This window comes from Lampetra planeri, chromosome 64, assembly GCF_965212315.1.
Source record: "Lampetra planeri chromosome 64, kcLamPlan1.2.h2, whole genome shotgun sequence".
Taxonomy (NCBI): Eukaryota; Metazoa; Chordata; class Hyperoartia; order Petromyzontiformes; family Petromyzontidae; genus Lampetra; species Lampetra planeri.
In genome coordinates this window covers 3329663-3349647 of record NC_136170.1, presented here as the reverse complement: position 1 = coordinate 3349647, position 19985 = coordinate 3329663, and the positions used below count along the sequence as shown (strand labels likewise).

Sequence of the window (19985 nt, the reverse complement as noted above, 5' to 3'; positions counted from 1 at the left end):
GCACGTACAAACAAGATGAGGGTACCCCAATGGGTTCTCCCTTATCGCCAGTGGTAGCAAATTTTTTTTTATGGAAAAATTTGAGACAGATGCCATCCAGACATCCAACCTACGTCCTTCCTTGTGGAAGAGATACGTAGATGACACGTTTGTCATCTGGCCACATGGCCTGCCAGCACTAAACCAATTTCTCAACCACATCAATTCCGTACACCCGTCTATCAAATTCACCATGGAAGTGGAAAAGGATGGCACGCTACCATTCCTGGATGTTTTGATGGAGAAGAGACCTGATGGCTTGTTGGGACATTCGGTCTACAGGAAAGCCACCCACACGGATGCCTATCTAAAGCTTGACTCCCACCACCATCCAGCCCAGAAGAATTCCCTCATCAAAACACTACACCATAGGGCCCGTTGCATCTCCGACCAGCATCACCTAGCCAGTGAGCTGGAGTATGTACACCAAGCCCTCAGGATGAACGGATACTCGGACCGTACAATCCGCAAAGCTGCATCCCCAGCCATGCGGAGACAACCTTCTGAGGATCCAACCAATACCATCACTTTTACCGTACATATCAGGGGTTACCAAAAATATTTCCAAAATCTTAAACAAACACAAGATCCAAGTTCGTTTCAACACTGTACACAAAATCCGTGATTTAATTCCATCTGTAAAGGATGTGATTCCTGACATCAACAACATGCTAATCTCTCACATTAACATAGCCACTTCCGTGCCCTCTAATTTCTCACATTAACATCATGCTAATCTCTCACATTAACATAGCCACTTCCGTGCACTCTAATTTCTCACATTAACATCATGCTAATCCCTCACATTAACAACATGCTAATTTCTCACATTAACATCATGCTAATCCCTCACATTAACATAGCCACTTCCGTGCCCTCTAATTTCTCACATTAACATCATGCTAATCTCTCACATTAACATCTCCACTTCCGTGCCCTTTAATTTCTCACATTAACATCATGCTAATCTCTCACATTAACATAGCCACTGCCGTGCCCTCGTCCAGGAGGCCGCTCTCCTATCTTACAGCTACATGCTAATTTCTCACGTTAACATCACTAGCCCCGGCCACTGCTTTATGACCCTTGGGCTACATCCATTTCAAACCTCAGCAGCAGACCACGCTTTCCACCTGATGACGGACGCTTGTGTTGCGCCCGAAACGTCGTGATTTATTTTATTTTATTCCTATGTGACTTTACCGAAAGAACCAAAGAGTAGTGTAGTGTATAGTAGTGTATTTAGTGCACTGTATAGTAGTGTATAGTGTAGTGGTGTCTGACCAGCTAGTTGTGCCTCAAGCTTGTTCCATCTGGCCCGGCACTCTAGCTGCTACCGTAGGTGCACACCAGGCTCAACATCCCTGGTGAGTCGCTACAGTCAGCAGCTGACAACACACCAGGCTCAACATCCCTGGTGAGTCGCTACATTCAGCAGCTGACAACACACCAGGCTCAACATCCCTGGTGAGTCGCTACAGTCAGCAGCTGACAACACACCAGGCTCAACATCCCTGGTGAGTCGGTACAGTCAGCAGCTGACAACACCGAACCCCGAGCTGCGGTTAACTAACTCAGCTTGTCTGAGCCTGGGCATGTGGAACCCCCGGTTTTAGGAAATTCCACCAAAAAGGGTCTTTGGATCTTCCACTGCAACTAGTACCATCTCCATTCGTCTTGACTACGTCTTGCCACTGGGTACAGATGGGGCTGGTCGAGAGAGTGATGTTGACGCTGCGCAAATCACCCTCGCTTAAATCCAAGTTCTCTGCGCAAGTCATGGCACTTTTTAAACCATCGTCATTATCCAAGTCCCGTGGCGATGGGCGAGCGACAAAGCAGCAGGCACGGGTATGCTGGAAGCTGCTGCTGTTGCTGCGAGGATGACGAGCGGAGGAGTTCCGCGTGGCGATGGCTTGAAGCTCCTTTTGCTGACGAGAGCAGCGGCGAGGTGCCGCAAGGTCCACTCGTGGCCCAAACAACTTTGTGCGTGACGAGTGCGCAGAGGTCGCAACCGGGTATCCGATACCCGTACCCTACCCGATACCCGGCTACCCGTACCCTACCCTATACCTGGCCGGGTACGGGTAGCCGGGTATCGGGTAGGGTACGGGTACCCGTTTTCGACCCTTGTGCGGCCGGGTACGGGTAAGGAATGAAAACCCGTTTGCGAGCTCTGCGAGTGCGACGGCCTTGACAACTCACCCCCGTCCGCGTGCAGGTCACGTTGGTGCTGCTCTTCGTGTCCGCGGTGGCAGCGCTGGGCATCACCCTGTCGGAGGACTTCGGGCCGATGTGCGACCCAAAGCCGTGCGACGTCTCGGCCCCCATGCTCTACGTGAACCCGTGCCTCTACATGCTCACCTGGGTGAGTTTGGGGGTGGGCAAGCACCCAAACCCTACCCCGTGTGGTTACTGTCAGTGGTGCTGTTACTTCAGCACCCACCTGGGCTCATGGGCTCGCTCAGAGACCCACAGACTCGCATAGAGACCCCCTATCACTACCCCAACCCCTATCACTACCCCTATCATTACCCCTATCACTACCCCAACCCCTATCACTACCTTAACCCCTATCACTACCCCAACCCCTATCACTACACCAACCCCTACCCCAACCTCTATCACTACCCCAACCCCTATCACTAACCCTACACCTATCACTAACCCTACCCATATCACTACCCCTACCCCTATCACTACCCCAACCCCAATCACTACCCCAACCCCTATCACTACCCCAACCCCTATCACTACCCCAACCCCTATCACTACTCCAACCCCTATCACTACCCCAACCCCTATCACTACCCCTACCCCTATCACTACCCAACCCCTATCACTACCCCAACCCCTATCACTACCCCAACCCCAATCACTACCCCAACCCCTATCACTACCCCAACCCCTATCACTACCCCAACCCCTATCACTACCCCAACCCCTATCACTACCCCAACCCCGATCACTACCCCTATCACTACTCCAACCCCTATCACTACTCCAACCCCTATCACTACCCCAACTCCTATCACTACCCCAACCACTATCACTACCCCAACCCCTATCACTACCCCAACCCCGATCACTGCCCCTATCACTACCCTTATCACTACCCCAACCCCTATTACTTCCCCTATCCCTATCACTACCCCAACCCCTATCACTACCCCAACCCCAATCACTACCCCAACCCCAATCACTACCCCAACCCCTATCACTACCCCAACCCCTATCACTACCCCAACCCCTATCACTACCCCAACCCCTATCACTACCCCTACCCGTATCACTACCCCAACCCATTTTAAGCCGGTATGAAAATGACAATATATATGTACTAATATATATCTATGGGACCTTTTTGCCAGCATCGAAAATGATGAAAAACGAAGAATATATTTCAATGCAAGTATCAGAACACTTACAGTTGGCAAGAACGCATCCCATAGATAGAACTGCTATGAGTGTTCCAATACTGGCATTGTCTTTGAACTAGTCGCCTTTCAGCGTTGTTTTCTGGCCTAGCACCGGTGGTGTGAGACTAGGCCAGTGTCAAATATTGCGTACACTACACTCTACACTACATACAACTTAAACAATGAAAAGTACTGCACGTATATATGCATATTGTAGAAGTAAGTACGGTACAGTTATATTGTAACTTCATACAGTCGGATATTCATTGTTGTCTATCCGTATGTTTATGACAATTTCATATCGCAAACACGTTTAAAACACACGCAAAAAACATATACACAACACCGAAAACAATGTCAAAATGTGCAAAACAAATAAGCTATTTTAAAGAATCACTCACTAGCTTACATACCCGGCGTTGCCCGGGCCAATTTTTTGTTCAAAACTACTCTTAAAAATTTAACAGCAGTGCATACCGACTGTGGTGGTACCTGCTATCACTACAGTAGTACATGTTGACTCTATAGCAGTATTTATCGACTCTATAGCACAAAGTACTTACCTGACAGAGTGGCGTGGTGAGGCCTAGTCCCGTGCAGAGCCTCCGGCCTCGCCTAGATTGTCCAGCAGGCCGAGGTGGCACCTTGGCAGGCTGGGCTGCTACCCCTGACCCCCCCCACCCCCAGCCACGATCTCCCCGGCCGCTCTGCAGTAATATCTACGGCCTATAGTGATAGCATCTACCGACTGTATAGCAGTAACTGCACGCATCGGGGTGGGGGGGAGGACATCACACAGTGAAGCATTAACGTCAGCGTTTAGTGTATTTTTATATCATTTTTAACACGAAAGAAAACGTCAGCCTCACTCCAACCGAAGGTGTGCGACTTGGCATGGGCCGTCCACCCCACCAAAGGCGCGTGAGTTGGTATGGTCGTGCACGCGTCATAAGTAAAAATTAAATAATTAAATGGAAAGAGCACAAAAATCGCACTAAATCGCTAATTAATCTAATTTAAAGTTGACGGATGTGAAAAAGGAATAGCGCTTGCTCACCGCGGAGCACACGGCGTGGTACCTTTTTAAAGCCTTTATATTAAGTTCGCTTGCTTGCTTGCGTGCTTGCTTGCTTGCGTGCTTGCTTGCTTGCGTGCTTGCTTGCTTGCGTGCTTGCTTGCTTGCGTGCTTGCTTGCTTGCGTGCTTGCTTGCTTGCGTGCTTGCTTGCTTGCGTGCTTGCTTGCTTGCGTGCTTGCTTGCTTGCGTGCTTGCTTGCTTGCTTGCGTGCTTGCTTGCTTGCGTGCTTGCTTGCTTGCGTGCGTGCTTGCTTGCTTGCGTGCTTGCTTGCGTGCTTGCTTGCTTGCTTGCGTGCTTGCTTGCTTGCGTGCTTGCTTGCTTGCGTGCTTAGGACCGTGCAAATCTTTCGGTCGTTTTTTAACCAACTTCCCGTGATCCAATCGAGCTGACATTTTCCACACAGACTCGTTGTGCCAGACAATTAATGTTCGTGAAAAAAAATTCCCAAAATTTTACACTTTTTAGGCAAAAAAAAATTATTTTACATATATTCAAATAGAACTCATTCATGGCTTTGGCTGAACTTCAGAGTGTAAGAGTCCAGAGCGTAACCCCTCCACAAGCCGTGGCGGAGTAGCGCAGTTGGTAGCGCCCTTGCTTCCCATGCCAAAGGTCGCGGGATCGATCCCCATGTCCTCCACAGGCGAATATATTTTTAAATCCTTTATATTAAGTTCGCTTGCTTGCTTAGGACCGTGCAAATTTTTCGCTCGTTTTTTAACCCACTTCCCGTGATCCAATCGAGCTGACATTTTCCACACAGACTCGTTGTGTGTGACAATTAATTTTCGTGAAAAAATAAATCCTAAATTTTACACTGTTTAGGGAAAACAAATTAAATATTTAATTACCAATTGCTTAATGGTGGCAGACAATCATCTGACCCATAGGTGGCAGCCATCTCAAGCCAGAGGACGAGAGGACTCTAGCCGCCACGCATATAAAGGATTTATAGTGAAAAACTTTGTTTTTACGGGTTTACTTGTTTAAAGTAAACTCCACTGTTGGAGAGTGAAATCATTCGCAAGCGTGCGAACACACACAAAGCCACACACAAACCCACAAACAGACACATTTTTACTTTTTTTAACAGATGATTTAGTGATTATCCGGCGTTTTTGAAAATCCAGCATCCCCTGCCCCCGAAGCCACCGGATAATATAATCGATGATAATCGATGGTAATCGATTATTATTAGTATCCAATCACGTTTGATTGCATAGTTCTTGTGCTGTTCGCCTTTTGGGGCGTTGTTCTCCGGTCTAACACCGGCGGCGCAGACAGACAAGGCCATGGCAGAGGTTGTCCGTCTCTCTGGTGACCGATCGGCCCATTGTCGTTGTGTTCCCACTTAGGAGCCGTTCGGCTTACGAGCGGCTCTCAGGAACGAATTCCGTTGGTAACCCGAGGACTGCCCGCACACCGCGGTGGCTAGGAGATGTTAACTACCTCGTCTGGTACACTGGAGGTCGTGGGTTCGATCCCGACCCTGACGTTGCCTGCTGTTGTATATTTGGAGTCTGCGTCTCTCTCTCTCTCTCTCCCCATGGCCGCGTGGAGTTTTGTCTCCGGGTCCTCCGGTTTTCCCCCTCCACATTTAGAATCAACGTCACCGCGCGTTCAGAGTTGTTTGGCTGCCTCTGTACACTTCCACGCGGCGATAATGTTGATGATAATAAGCAACGTTGTCGAGCCGCGATTTTGGGTCCGGTCGCTTCTAAAAAAGAGCTACATAGCTCAGTGGGAGTTGACCTGGTAGAATCATGAAAAGGAATAGTTAGTACGATACCGAAGCACGCTTGCGTGCATTTTTTTGCCATGCGCTTGATGATGTGTGGGTCACGCGGACTCGATGATGCCTTGCGACAACGGGTACTGCGTGTGCTTCTTTGGGTCGTTTTAACTTCTTGACACCTTCTGTATGTGTTGCCGGATAAGCGGACAGACTATTGTATTTTCACACATACACACACACACCTCTATATACACACACACACACCTCTATATACACACACACACATTGTATAAAGTAAGATGCCGACTCACCCGCCCACCTTGTCTGTTGGTGTGTACTCTGCGTGTTGTTGTGTACCATGTGTTGAGTTGTTTACCCTGTGTTGTTGTGTTGTTGTTGTTTACCCTGTGTGTTGTGTGTACCCTGTGTTGTTGTGTTGTTTGCTGTGTACCACGTGTGTTGTGTCACCAGCTGCTGCTGCTGGTGCTGGGCGAGGTGGCGCGTCGCCGTGGCGGCGGCGGCGGTGGCGGCGGCGGACTCCTCTTCCTCTTCTGGCTGCTGCTCGTGCTGTGCGGGGCGCTGCCCCTGCAGACGCTGGTGCGGCAGCTCCTGGCGGGGGTGAGTGGTTGGTGTGGCTGGGCCCCATGGGGTGAGTGGCTGGTGTGGCTGGGCCCCATGTGGTGAGTGGCTGGTGTGGCTGGGCCCCATGTGGTGAGTGGCTGGTGTGGCTGGACCCCATGGGGTGAGTGGCTGGTGTGGCTGAGCCACGATGGGGTGAGTGGTTGGTGTGGCTGGGCCACGATGGGGTGAGTGGTTGGTGTGGCTGGGCCCCCATGGGGTCAGTGGCTGGTGTGGCTGGACCCCATGGGGTGAGTGGCTGGTGTGGCTGGGCCACGATGGGGTGAGTGGTTGGTGTGGCTGGGCCCCCATGGGGTGAGTGGTTGGTGTGGCTGGGCCACGATGGGGTGAGTGGTTGGTGTGGCTGCCCCCATGTGGTGAGTGGCTGGTGTGGCTGGGCCCCCATGGGGTCAGTGGCTGGTGTGGCTGGGCCCCATGTGGTGAGTGGCTGGTGTGGCTGGGCCCCCATGTGGTGAGTGGCTGGCCCCCATGTGGCGAGTGGTTGGTGTGGCTGGCCCCCATGTGGTGAGTGGTTGGTGTGGCTGCACCCCATGGGGTGAGTGGTTGGTGTGGCTGAGCCCCCATGGGGTGAGTGGCTGGTGTGGTTCTAACTCGATGGGGTGAGTTAACTCGTTTTTATTGATCACGTTCTCATGATCATGTAGATATTGATCATGTTATTGATCATAAAGTGATCACGTAGTTGTTGATCGGTGTTATGATCACCGCACGGTTATTTATTATTTTATTGATCGCATAGTTATTGATCACATTGCTGTTATTGTTCACTTAGTTATCTATCGCGCAGTCCTTGATCATGTTGTAGTTATTTATCGCGTTATTGATCGCGTAGTTAATGATTACGTTGTAGTTATTGATCACATTGTATTTATTGATGCCATTATTGATTACTTAGTTGTTGCTGTTGTTGTAGTTATTGATCACGTGGTTGTTGTTGTTGTTGTTCGTGGTTGTGCGGCAGGTCGAGGGCGGCGGGGAGCGCCACTGGGTCTTCTTCGTCTCCTTCGGCCTCCAGGTCCAGGCCCTCGTCCTGTCGGCCTTCGCCGACTCGGCCAGCGAGCCCGAGGAGACCAAGCCCTGCCAATTTGTACGAGCGCTGGGTGGTGGTGGTGGTGACGGTGGTGGCAGTGGTGGTGGTGACGGTTGTGACGGTGGTGACGGTGACGGTGGTGGCAGTGGTGGTGTGACGGTGGTGGTGGTGACGGTGGTGGTGGTGACGGTGGTGGTGGTGACGGTGGTGGTGGTGACGGTGGTGGTGGTGACGGTGGTGGTGGTGACGGTGGTGGCGGTGGTGACGTTGGCGGTGGTGACGGTAACGGTGGTGGTCGTGGCGGCGGTGGTGGTGACGGTGGTGGTGGTGGTGGTGACGGTGGTGGCGGTGGTGATGGTGGCACCAGGCAGAGATGATCTCCCAAGCGAAATGCTGAGGGTGGCGTTTCTGCACAGACTGCCCGACATGACATCATAACAACAGTCTGGGCCACTGGACGGGTTCCGCAGGATTGGAAGGATGCCCTGGTGGTGGTCCCCCTCTTTAAGAAGAGGGACTGCACAGACTGTAACAACTACAGGGGCATCTCACTCCTCAGTGTGCGGGAAAGGTCCTGGTAAGGATTATTCAACATCGCCTTGCCAGGCACGCTGAGGAGAGGCTTGCGGAGCCCCAATGCGGTTTCAGGAAAGGGCGGTCCTGCACAGATGCCATATTTTCTGTCCGTCTGCTACAGCAGAAGTGTAGCGAATTCTAACAAAACCTACATCTCTGCTTTATCGACCTGGTAAAGACCGATGATATCATCAGTAGACCTGGGCTCTGGGTTATTCTTCGTGCTTTCGGAGTCCCTTATCCGCTGCTCACGATCATTAAGAACCTTCATGATGGTGAGCGGGCCCGGGTTAAACTACGTGGCCGGGAGTCGGAGCCATTCCCTATACACCTTGGGGTGTGACATGGATGTTCTCTGGCTCCCACATTATTTAACATCTATTTCGACCACATAGTTCGTGAAGCCTTTGATGGCTGTACCGGAGGAATTTCCATCTGGTACAGATACAATGGTAGGCTGATCGATGTCCGGGTGTGGTCAAGGGATGGTTTCCTATTGCTCAACCATGTTATGTATGCCGATGATCTGGTAATTGCCGCTCACTCAGAGGAGGAGTTGGAGTCGCTGCTGCTGAACCTGGATCGTGCCACTAAGAGGTGGGGCCTTACCATCAGCCCCACCAAAACGAAGCACCTGCCTGGGTATTTTGTACCATCGGGCACTCCACCCCCACACCTCCCAATTGGTGATGGGGCAGTTGTGGAGAGAGTGGAGAGTTTCCAATACCTGGGCAGTGTGCTCATGACCGGCTCCGGTTTGACAGCAGAGGTCTCACTCCAAATCAGTCGAGCGGTATTATCTTTTCATCAGTTGCGTAACGCTGTGTGGAAGCTACCTGGTCTGACGCTCCGCACGAAGCTTCAGGTCTTCTCGGCCACGGTCATTCCTTCCCTTCTCTGCGCTTGCAAAACGTGGACATCTTCGCCGGTTAGAAACATTTAGGCTGGGCTGCCTACGATCCATCCTGGGTTTAACCAGGCTGGATTGTGTGAGGAGCTCAAAAATCCTTTAAAGATCTGGACAAAGTCCCATTGTTGAGCTCCTCCAGCGGGCAAGGCTGCGTTGGCTGGGTCTTGTGGCTCACATACCCAGTCACCACATGCTTAAACAGCTTTTGTTCTAACGGATCGAGGGGGCTAAACGGGCGCGGCACGGGCTCGAGAAGAGATAGAGTGATGTGGTACAGGAGGATGTAGAGCTGAGTGGACTTGCCGATGACTGGTACCAGCGGTGTCAAGATCGGCCTCTATGGAGGAGGCTCGTGAAGGACGCTACTGGGCAGTTGGAGGCAGTCGCCCTCCAACAACAACGGGGGGCGGAGGAGCGACGCTCACAACAGCGAGCGGAGGGACAGGTGGCTAAGGCGCAATAAGTTGGCACAGTAGGAGGCACAGGTGGTGCATCAGCCAATCATCTCAGTCATCTCAGTCAGTCGACCCGTGGCACCTGGGTCTGCCCCGTGACCTCCTGCCAGCAGGCGTTCGACACTTCACGTGGCCTCAACGTGCACATAGCCTGGCACAAGCGACGTGGTGACATCACCACCACTTAGTGGCGAATGGCGGTTGTTGTTGTTGGCGGTGGTGGCGATGGTGGTGGCGGTGGTGGTGGCGGTGACAATGGTGGTGGCAGTGGTGGTGACGGAGGTGGTGGTGGTCGTGGTGGCGGTGGCGGTGTTGGCTGTGCCGATGTTGGTGGTGGTGCCGTTATTGGTGGTGTTGTTGGTGGTGGTGACGGTAAAAGCTGAATGGTTCCTGCAGAAGGCCCCACGTCTGTGCCGGTTCTCTTTTGCAGAAACCGAACCCCACGGCGCGAGCGTCCTTCCTCAACCTCATCACCTTCACCTGGTTTGACAAGTCAGTGCGCCCCGTGCCATTGTCACTCCGTCCGACCACCAACACCACCACCATCACAACCACCACTCACCCTACCACCACCACCACTAACCCTACCACCATCACCAACCCTACCACCACCACCACCACCACCACGATCAATAACCCTACCACAAACACCACCACCAATAACCCTACCACCACCACCACCACCACCAATAACCCTACCACCACCACCACCACCAATAACCCTACCACCACCACCACCACCACCAATAACCCTTCCACCAACACCACCACCACCACTATCAATAACACCACCATCACCACTAATAACCCTACCACGAACACCACCACCACCAATCGGACCACCACCAATACTACTACCACCACCACCACCATGACTTGCACCACCAAGGACACTGCCACTCACTTTGCCAGGTGAGACCCACTGAGCAATGCGGCTGTTTATCAGAACCGACCTGGCTATCGTGAAGGATAGCCAGACGAAGTGGCTTATCATCATCATCATCATCATCATCGTCCATAATCAACGTTTTTGGGTTTAGATCGCGTTATTTATAAATGTGTCGTAACCCTCCACCACCCGACACGGCCAATCAGCAAAAAAGTGTCATGTTGACAAAAGACAAAATAGTTCACTGCTTTAGTGTTAAAGCGTGAAACCACAACATTTACAATTTGAGTAGCACGACGTTTCGCTGGTAATTGCGATTTAAGGTTTTTATTTCCTTTCAATCAAGAGCAGGCATCTGCCTTGTACAGCCAAAATAACAGCAAAAGACCGGAAAAACCACATGAACGTAACGGGAACAGGGGATCCTTTTTACAGCCGATGCACCGAGTACGCCGCGATCGAGTTCCCCTCTTTCACACCCTTTACTCAGAAAAAACAAGAAGTCACCGTCGCAACGGAGGAAGGGGGGGGGGGGTACGTTCATCCACCCATTCTCGTCGAAGGGGGGGGGGGGGGAGGGTCGTTTCGAATTCAGCCTATCCCGCACTTGGGTGGCTGCCATCGCCACTTCGCGTTTGTGGCTGCTCTGCCCGTTGTCGCCCGCTCCACCTCCACCACCCTCTCTAACAGCCCCCTGGCTAGTCGGTATACCTCGGGAGGCGACATAGTGACGCCCTTAATCAGCTTCTGGCGCGCCGTCCACAGGGCCTCTTTTACGGCACCTATGACGGCCCATGCCTGAGCCCAGACCCCACCCGCCCTCTGCCTGAACATCCCCCAAATCATGTTAGGCGCTGTGGCCTTTACGGGGCAAAAATGGGACAGCAGGGGTCGACTTAACTCCCACACCTCCTGGGCAAATGGGCACTGTATGAGGGCATGAGCAGCGCTCTCTCCCAGGCCGCAGCCTCTCGGGCAATCAGGAGAGCGGGCCAATCTGCGGGAACACATAAACAGCCTGCACTCCAGCCTGTCCCATGCGGCCAGCCAGGATAAGTCCCGCTGCCTTTTCGTCAGGGCTGCCGATGCTACATTTTCCCAAATTTGTCAGACCCGGGTACCCCGAGCACCTGGCACCTCTGTGCAGACCTCCTTTTTCGACATTTCCGCCAGGACTTCCCTGGGAACCCATGACCCCCATGCCCGGTCCGGCTCGTACTTTGTGATGTATTCATTTACCGCGGTGCACAACCACCCCTGAGGCCAAGCCAGGGGGGTGCCGCGCGGCAACGACGCCATGCTTAGCCGCCTCAGGAGCCACGCCAGTATGTACAGAACATAATACGAGGCTTTCACCTGGAGCCCATTGGAGAAATATAGTCGCAGCGTATTACAGACAAAAATCGTGTCGAGGATGCACGCGACATTCGGGGCCCCCCTCCCACCGTTCTCGGCACGTTTGTACATTGTTTCTCTCTTCACTCGGTCCATCCCTCCCCCCCAGATGAACTTGAAGAACAGGCGCTCCAACCTTTTTGCCATTTGCGCCCCCGGCGGGAACACGTAGGCCAGGTAGATAAGTACCGGGAGGATTTCCACCCTCAAGACCAACATTCTACCTTCCATTGAAAGGCACCTGTCTGCCCAACCAGCCAGCCTGCCTCTCACCATGCACTCTTTTCCCCGCCAATTCTTAGCCGCAGAATCCTCCCTATAGAACGTGACTAAGATTTTTATCCCCTCCACCAGGACCGTTGTACCTGGCGGGCGGCCCTCAAATAACCTGGGGTCACCGAATATCAGCAACTCACTTTTGCGTACATTCACCTTTAATCCCGAGGCCAAAAATAATCTATCCGCAAGTCCTAGGGCCTCCCATACCGAAGCAACATTCCCACAGAAAATGACAACATCGTCCATATACGTTGCAATTTTTGCTGGTTCCGCACACCCTGGCATGCTCACCCCTCTAATCAGCCGGCTTCCCCTGACAGCCTGGGCAAAAGGCTCCATGCACATTATGAATAACACCGGCGACATCGGGCACCCCTGCCGCACACCGGACCCAATTGGAAACCCTTCCGAGAGGACTCCATTTATTAGCAGGCTACCTGTGAGCTTATGATATAGTTTCCTTATCCAGTCAATAAGCTGTTTCCCCACCCCCATTCGCCTCAAAACCGCGAACAAATAATCGTGCGAGATGCTATCAAATGCCTTCTCCTGATCCAAACTGAGTAGTCCCAATGAATTACCCCTCTCCACAGTGGTTTCCACCACCTCCCTCAACAGAACGAGGTTATCGGATATCCGCCTGCCCGGAACCGCACACTTCTGGTCAGACCCCACCACCTCCCCCACCACCTTCCCCAGTCGTGCCGCGATAACTTTGGCCAGGATTTTATAATCGGTGTTCAGCAGGGTGATCGGGCGCCAGCTCCCGAGGTCGCTGCGCTCCCCCTTCCCCTTGTATACAAGGGTTATGACCCCTCTTGTCATTGAATCTGGCACAGGGCCTTCCTCCGTAATTTCCTTATACATCTGCCACATGTCGTCTCTGACGGTATCCCAAAACGTAACATAGAATTCAGCCGGTATCCCATCTACCCCTGGTGCTCTGTGCCGACGTAATCCCCCCACCACCTCATCCAATTCTGCCCTCTGGATATGCTTGTTCATCTCCTCTGGAGTCCCAATAACCCGATCTACCCCCCCTAGCAGTGTGCTCCGCGCCCCCTCGTCTGACGGCCTGCTCCTGTACAATTCCTTGAAGTAACCCCTGGCAGCCTCCGTTATCCCCTCTGTGTGCTTGAGTCTACCTAACCTGGGACATACCAATTCTCGGATTGTGTTGTCCGCTTTCCTGCATTTCTTAAAGAAAAAACGCGTGCAACGCTCACCCTCCTCGACCGCCTTCACCCGAGCCCTGAAAGCAAGTTGCGCGGCCTGCTTCTCCCACACCGCAGAGATCCTATCTTTTAGTTGCTTTATTTCTCCCATGACGGGGAATCCCAGTTCCATCAGTGTATACGCTCCCTCCAATCTCTCATTCAATCCCCGCAACGCAACCCCTACGCTCCTCCTTCTGCTCTGGGACTGGAAAAAGGTCTTAATTCGCCCCTTCACCATTCCCCACCATTCAGCTATCGTGCCAAAGCAGCACCGCAGGCTCCTCCATTCCTCGTACTGCCTGACAAATTCCTCCACCACCTTTTTGTCCTCCAGCAGTCCCGAGTTCATGCGCCAGATTCCCCTTCCCAACCTCAGCCCATCTGGGATTCTGAGCCCCCCAGCTATCATCTTATGGTCAGATAAAGAGAAAGGTTCGTTTTCCACTCTCTCCACCTTAACCTTGGCAGAGACAAAGAGGAAATCAATCCTCGAGTGTGAGGTTCCCAAACAACTCGACCACGTGAACCCTGGTCGCTTTGGGTGTAACGACCGGTAAGCGTCAATCAAATCAAAATCTCCAACCAAAGCCCCCAGCCTCCTAGAGGAGGGGTCCAACTTTTGACATCCGGCGACTGGCAGCGTGTCCGCCAGGGTTAGAGGGCAATTAAAATCACCCCCCATGACGATGTGCCTTCGTGTTAGCAGCAAGGCTGCCACGTTCTCTAGCAACTCCACACGTTCCGGAGAGCCTGTGGGGGCGTACACATTGATCAGCCGGACCGCCGCCCCACCATATGCAACATCGACATAGTGGAGTCGTCCCGGGACCACTTCTCGGGCCTCCTGCACCTCTATGTTCTTTCTACCTAGGAGGATGACCACTCCTGAGCACCTATTAACATTGCTTCCGGACCAGAAGTAGTGTCCCTCCCAGTCCCTAGCCAGATCCTCTCGACCAAGGGAGTATGGCAAGTGGCACTCCTGTAAAAAGTAAACGTCCTTTTTTAGGGACCGTAGGTAATGTAGAATGGCCCCCCTCCTAGCCCTGCCCCACATTCCCCTCACGTTTACTGATGCTACCGTGAGGTCCATACCCAGAATTGCCTCTCCCTACCCAGGCTCATCGTCCAATAGTTCGTACAGGTTTGTGTCAGTCAATCCCTGCAACCGTTCCGCTCTCCTAGGCTCCTTGGGCAGCCCTCTTCCCTGGTTGGTCTTAGCCGCCACGGCACCATCTTCCGACGACCTCGCGTCCATCGAGGAGTCTGTTGCCTCCAGGTCCCGTTTGCGGGTCGTCCTCGCTGGACCACGCGGCGCTTTCCGCTTCCTTTTCACCACCTTCTTGAATTTCTCCCTCCTGGTGCTCTCACTCTGCTGCTCCTCTCCGTCCTCCCCCGCCTCCACCGCCTCTGCCCAGTCAACCACCGTTGGGTCGGGGGGGTTTTCCCACGGGCTCCTCGTCCTTGTCCCCAGGGTGCTCCACCTGCCGACCCGTGGGATCCGCGTCTTCCTCCGATGTCATCTCCCCCTCCTCCCTCCCGTCCTGCAGTGGCGTACCCTGCCTGCCCACCTCTCCACCCCCGTCCTCCATCTTCCCGCCGGGCTGCGTTGGCTTCAGCCCGTCCTCGGCCACCTCCCCTTCTCCATCCGCCACCCTGCTCCTATGTGCGCGGACCTTGTTTGCGTACGACAGCGGGCAGTCCCTGTACAAGGTGGTCTTTATTCCCGCATAGGTTTCACAATGCCGGGGCGCAGCATTCTGTCACAACGTGGTCCCGTGCCTTGCATCGGAAACATATCCGTGCCTCGCACGCTGCAGCCAGATGGCTGCTTCCCCCACATCGCCTGCAGAGCTTCGGCTGCGCTGCGTACACCATGTAGCCCCTATTGCCACCAATGTTCAGGGCGCTCGGGATGTGTTGCAGAGCCCCTTCTGCCGTTCTCAACCTCACTCGCCATTGTCTGGCGCCCGTCCAGATCCCTAAAGAGTCTTGGACCCGTTTACTGTCCGAAAGCACCAGGCAGTGCTGCCTCAGCCACACCTCGACGTCGTGGTCTGGCAGAGTCTCATTATACAAAAACACGGTGACAATTGTTGTGTCAAGCTCGGAGAGCAGTTGGAGCTTAAGCAGTGACAGTGGCCTCTCCCCCGCCTTCTCCTCGAACAAAGTCATAAAGCGTTGCAGCAAGTTACTTGTCTTGAAGCTCACGTCAAAAGCCCGGCCACCCGGCAGGGCAATCAAACAAAACAGATCCTCAGGATCCACTCGCAGAGTTTCTATCATCACAGCCCGCACGAACCTCGGTCTGTCGATAGTGACTTCCTCTGGCACGTCCTCTTTGAAGGACATCCGTACACAATTGTGCCGCTTGGCGTGTATCGGGGTGAAGTTCCCCCCCGATCCTCCGCGCCACCGCCCTGCGCGCTCCTGGGGCCGCCCTGCCCCCACAGGTCCAGGACTTGCCTGGACAGCGTCGCTTTGGGCACCTTGCACCTGCAGGCCCGCCGAGCTCGGTGCTTCCTCCGCCTCCTCTCCTGGGCTGGCCGACACCATTCCACTCCTCCTCGGCTCCTCTCCCTTCCTCGCCCGCTGCCACCAGGCGTCCTCCTCCGCTCGCCTCGAGCTCGACGCTCGTGCCTCGTCCCTCTCCTCTGTGGGTCTCCCTCCTCCAGGCAGTCCCACCTCACCATCCTCCGCCTCTGCAGCAGCCAACCCGGCCCGCTCACCTTGGCTCACCACCCCAGAGCGCTTGGTCGCCATGGCCCCGAGGGCCTGCGAGGCTGCCACTGGCCAGGCAGCCAGGGAGCCGAGACTTGGCACGACACCAGCAGAGATACAGAGGCACCGCACCACCAATTCCCCCCCCCCTCCTCATCGGGCAATTCGCCAGAATGGTGAGGCTCTGCTCTTGCTCCCGGTCTTAAATAGCAGCCGCAGGGTGACATCATCATTTAACTCATTAACTCATCAGGTGCAACGATTTGAGGCGAGGGGGGGTTATTGTAATTATATACTAGATTAGTAATCAGGCAGTTGTTACGATGCGAGTTGTAGATTAGTAATCAGTTGGAATGTGTTTTATTGTGATTATGCTACGTAAGTAATCCGTGTTTGTTTCCCCTATCAGGAATTATAATGTATCTTATTTAATAATACGCTTCCAGGCCGCACTAAGCCTGTAGCTGTCTGAGCGATTAAAGTTATTTCTGTTTCTCTCAATTTCAGCAGTGAACTATTTGTCTTTTGTCAACGTGACACTTTTTTGCTGATTGGCCGTGTCGGGTGGTGGAGGGTTACGACACATTTATAAATAACGCGATCTAAACCCAAAAACGTTGATTATGAATAATATTGGTCGCGAAAGCCTACGTGTTAAATCTTCATCGTCGGGGTCGGGATCGAACCCACAACCTCGTCTGTGCCGGATGAAGCTAGCGCGGGGCCTGTAGCATTATGTTATAAAGGAGCCCTAAATAAATAAAATACACGCAAATTTTAAAACACACATTTATTTACTTGCACAGTAAAGTAATTGTATTTCTTCATTTTGCTACACACGCCAGATAATACGACAAATCGCTGACCTGAAACACCCGGTCGCTCGTAAAAGTTTGAAGGGCGGTATAGTACTATAGTAATAGAGCAAGTGCAGAATCGCTGAACCGTAATTGATAGCTTGAAAGCGTTTAGCGCGGGGCCCTTGAAAGTGAGGGGGTCCCGTAGCATTTGTAGCTACTGGCACTTAACCTCATGCATACCAGGCGAGGTAGTTAGCATCTCGCCACCGCCGCAAGATGTTAACTACCTCGCCTGGTATACATGAAGTCGTGGGTTGGATTCCGACCATGACGACGCCTGTGTATTTGGAGTTTGCGTGTTTGTCTCTCTCTTCCCGTGGTTGCTTGGATTTTCCTCCAGGTCCTCCGGTTTTCCCCTCCACATTTTAAGTCAACATGAGGCAATTAGACAATTTGGGCTACCCTATGAGTGTCCACGTGAATGATTACGATGATGAGCCCACTTCGTTGAGCTATCTTTTGTGATGGCAAAGTCGATTCTGAAAATGTGTGCGCGTGTGTGTGTGTGTGCAGCGGTAGTGTAGCGTTTAGCGCTACACTGCGCTACGAACCCGGCGACCCAAGTTCGATTCTCGCTCACGGCCACCAACACCTGTGACGATTCTCTGAACCGGTCCTGGGCCTCCCCTAGGCACCTGGTGCGATGTAGTGAACATCGCCACTAGGGAGACAAAGGCGGCCGGGCGTGGTGCTGGCCACCCACCCCCTCGTGGGCCGTGCCGGCCTTCACCTTCATCGGAGCTTGCTAACAGCACTTGCCTCAACAGTTTGTTAAGCCTATACGGGGAATCTTTGTGTTTTGTGCGTGCGTGCGCGTGCATGTGTGTGCCTGCGTGTGTGCCTGCGTGTGTGTGTGCGCCCGCGTGTGTGCGTGTGTGCGTGTGTGTGCGTGTGTGCGTTTGTGTGCGTGTGTGCGTCTGTGTGCGTGTGTCTGCGTGTGTGCGTGTGTGTGTCTGTGTGTGTGTGTGCGTGTCTGTGTGTGTGCGTGCGCCTGCGTGCGTGCGGCCAGGATGGTCTACCGGGGCTACCGGCGCCCGCTGGAGATGAGCGACCTCTGCGAGCTGGACTCGGAGGACGAAGCGGGCCGAGTCATCGGCCAGCTGGGCCGGAGCTGGCGGCGCGAGGAGCGGCGCGGAGCGGCCGCCACGGGGGTCACCACCGGCGCGACCACCGCCACCGACCTCACCGGCAAGAGCACCGAATTTCTCGTCATGGTGAGCGCGGGGAGGGAGGAGGAGGTGGAGGAGGAGGAGAGAGAAAGGGAGAGGGGAGGTGGAGGAGGTGGCAGAGGTGGAGGAGACAGAGAGACGGAGAGAGAGAGACAGAGAGAGACAGAGAGACGGAGAGAGAGACAAAGACAGAGAGACAGAGAGACAGAGAGACAGAGAGACAGAGAGAGACTTTTGACTTTTGAACCACTTTCCTCGCAGCTGGCAGCAATAGCACTGGAGCCGATGTCGATGCAAAGTCACGTGGGCACGTGGCACCGCACACGTGTTGTGTTACACGTGGCACGGCACACGTGTTGTGTTGCACGTGGGCACGTGGCACCGCACGCAGCCCCCTGGCCACAGCGACTCCGGCAAGCTCCTGAAGCTCCGAGGCTGTAGGAACGTGTCCCTGAAGAGCACCCCAAACACAGCGCTCTACACGTGCTGTGTCAAGGCGCTCTACACGTGGCTGTGTCGAGGCGCTGCATTCCCGGGAACTGGTCGACCTACCGGACACAAAATGGAGACCATTTCTCGCCCCTTATTGCGGCTGCCCCCCAGTGGAAACAAATGTACAAGTCTCCCGTAGCCAAATGCTGCGGTGACCTCCAGTGGAGATTGGCACACTGCATGTTGCCATCGGCCGTGTGGCTCAGCCGAATCTTGCCGGGAATAACAGACTTGTGCATTTCCTGCGGTGCCAGGCCAGGGAGGATCTGCTCCCCCAGTACTGCCAGCGGCTCAAGCCAATGTTCCGCCTTTTGGGAGACATCTTCATTAAAATCAGGGTGCCCTTCTACAACAACAGCTTCGTATATGGGGTGACTTACCTGGCTAACAAGCGCCATGACTTCGCCAACTTCGCCTGTGCTCAGGCAAAGTAGGCGGTATACAGAACGAGGAAGAAGATGCTGCAAGGTGACACTGACGGCTGCTCTGTGCTTCCAGTGTTCAGGGGCGTGCTCAAGGCGTGGCTCCGGCTGGAGAATGTGGATTTATAGTATTTGTTATTTGTTTGCTGGTGACTGTATTTTGTTAAGACTGTATTTCGTTAAGACTGTATTTCGTATCTCAATCGCCTCCAGTGCTGTTGCTGCTGGTGGCAATAAAAGTTGTTTAAAAAGTCGAAAGTCTCTCTTTTTCTCTCTCTATCTCTCTCTGTCTCTCTATCTCTCTCCCGTTGCATGCTGGGAAGAGGGTGTGTCTTTCCGTGCTCCAAGCGTTCCCATTACCTGCTAGTTAGGGCCTAGTTTTTCATATGCCACCTAGCCTCGCCTGAGAGAGTTTTTTTGTACTTCCCGGCGATCTATTTTCTTTCTTTGAGCACCATCGAGTGCTCATCATCTCTCTCCCACCTCTGTGAGTGCCTCCAACAACACAGGGTCGCGCTGTCTCCCACCTCTGTACCCCTTTCTCCTCTTAACACACGTTACTCGGCACGCCTGTGGGCTGCTCACAGTCCTAGCTCTCACCACCCTTCCTCTCAGAGGTCGCTACCGGGTACCCGATACCCGTACCCTACCCGATACCCGGC

General features: G+C 53.4%; 1 protein-coding gene across 1 annotated transcript in view; it reads left to right on the top strand.

The window, feature by feature from the left end:
• The window catches only part of LOC144737059 (ATP-binding cassette sub-family C member 2-like), a 115378-nt gene that overhangs the window by 14337 nt on the left and 81056 nt on the right, over nt 1-19985 (top strand). The window contains exons 4-10 of the mRNA XM_078619708.1: nt 2261-2407; nt 6741-6887; nt 7870-7995; nt 10310-10371; nt 18250-18454; nt 18801-18899; nt 19156-19239. Of these exons, the coding sequence (XP_078475834.1) occupies nt 2261-2407; nt 6741-6887; nt 7870-7995; nt 10310-10371; nt 18250-18454; nt 18801-18899; nt 19156-19239 (870 nt within the window). The remainder of the gene's footprint in view (nt 1-2260; nt 2408-6740; nt 6888-7869; nt 7996-10309; nt 10372-18249; nt 18455-18800; nt 18900-19155; nt 19240-19985) is intronic.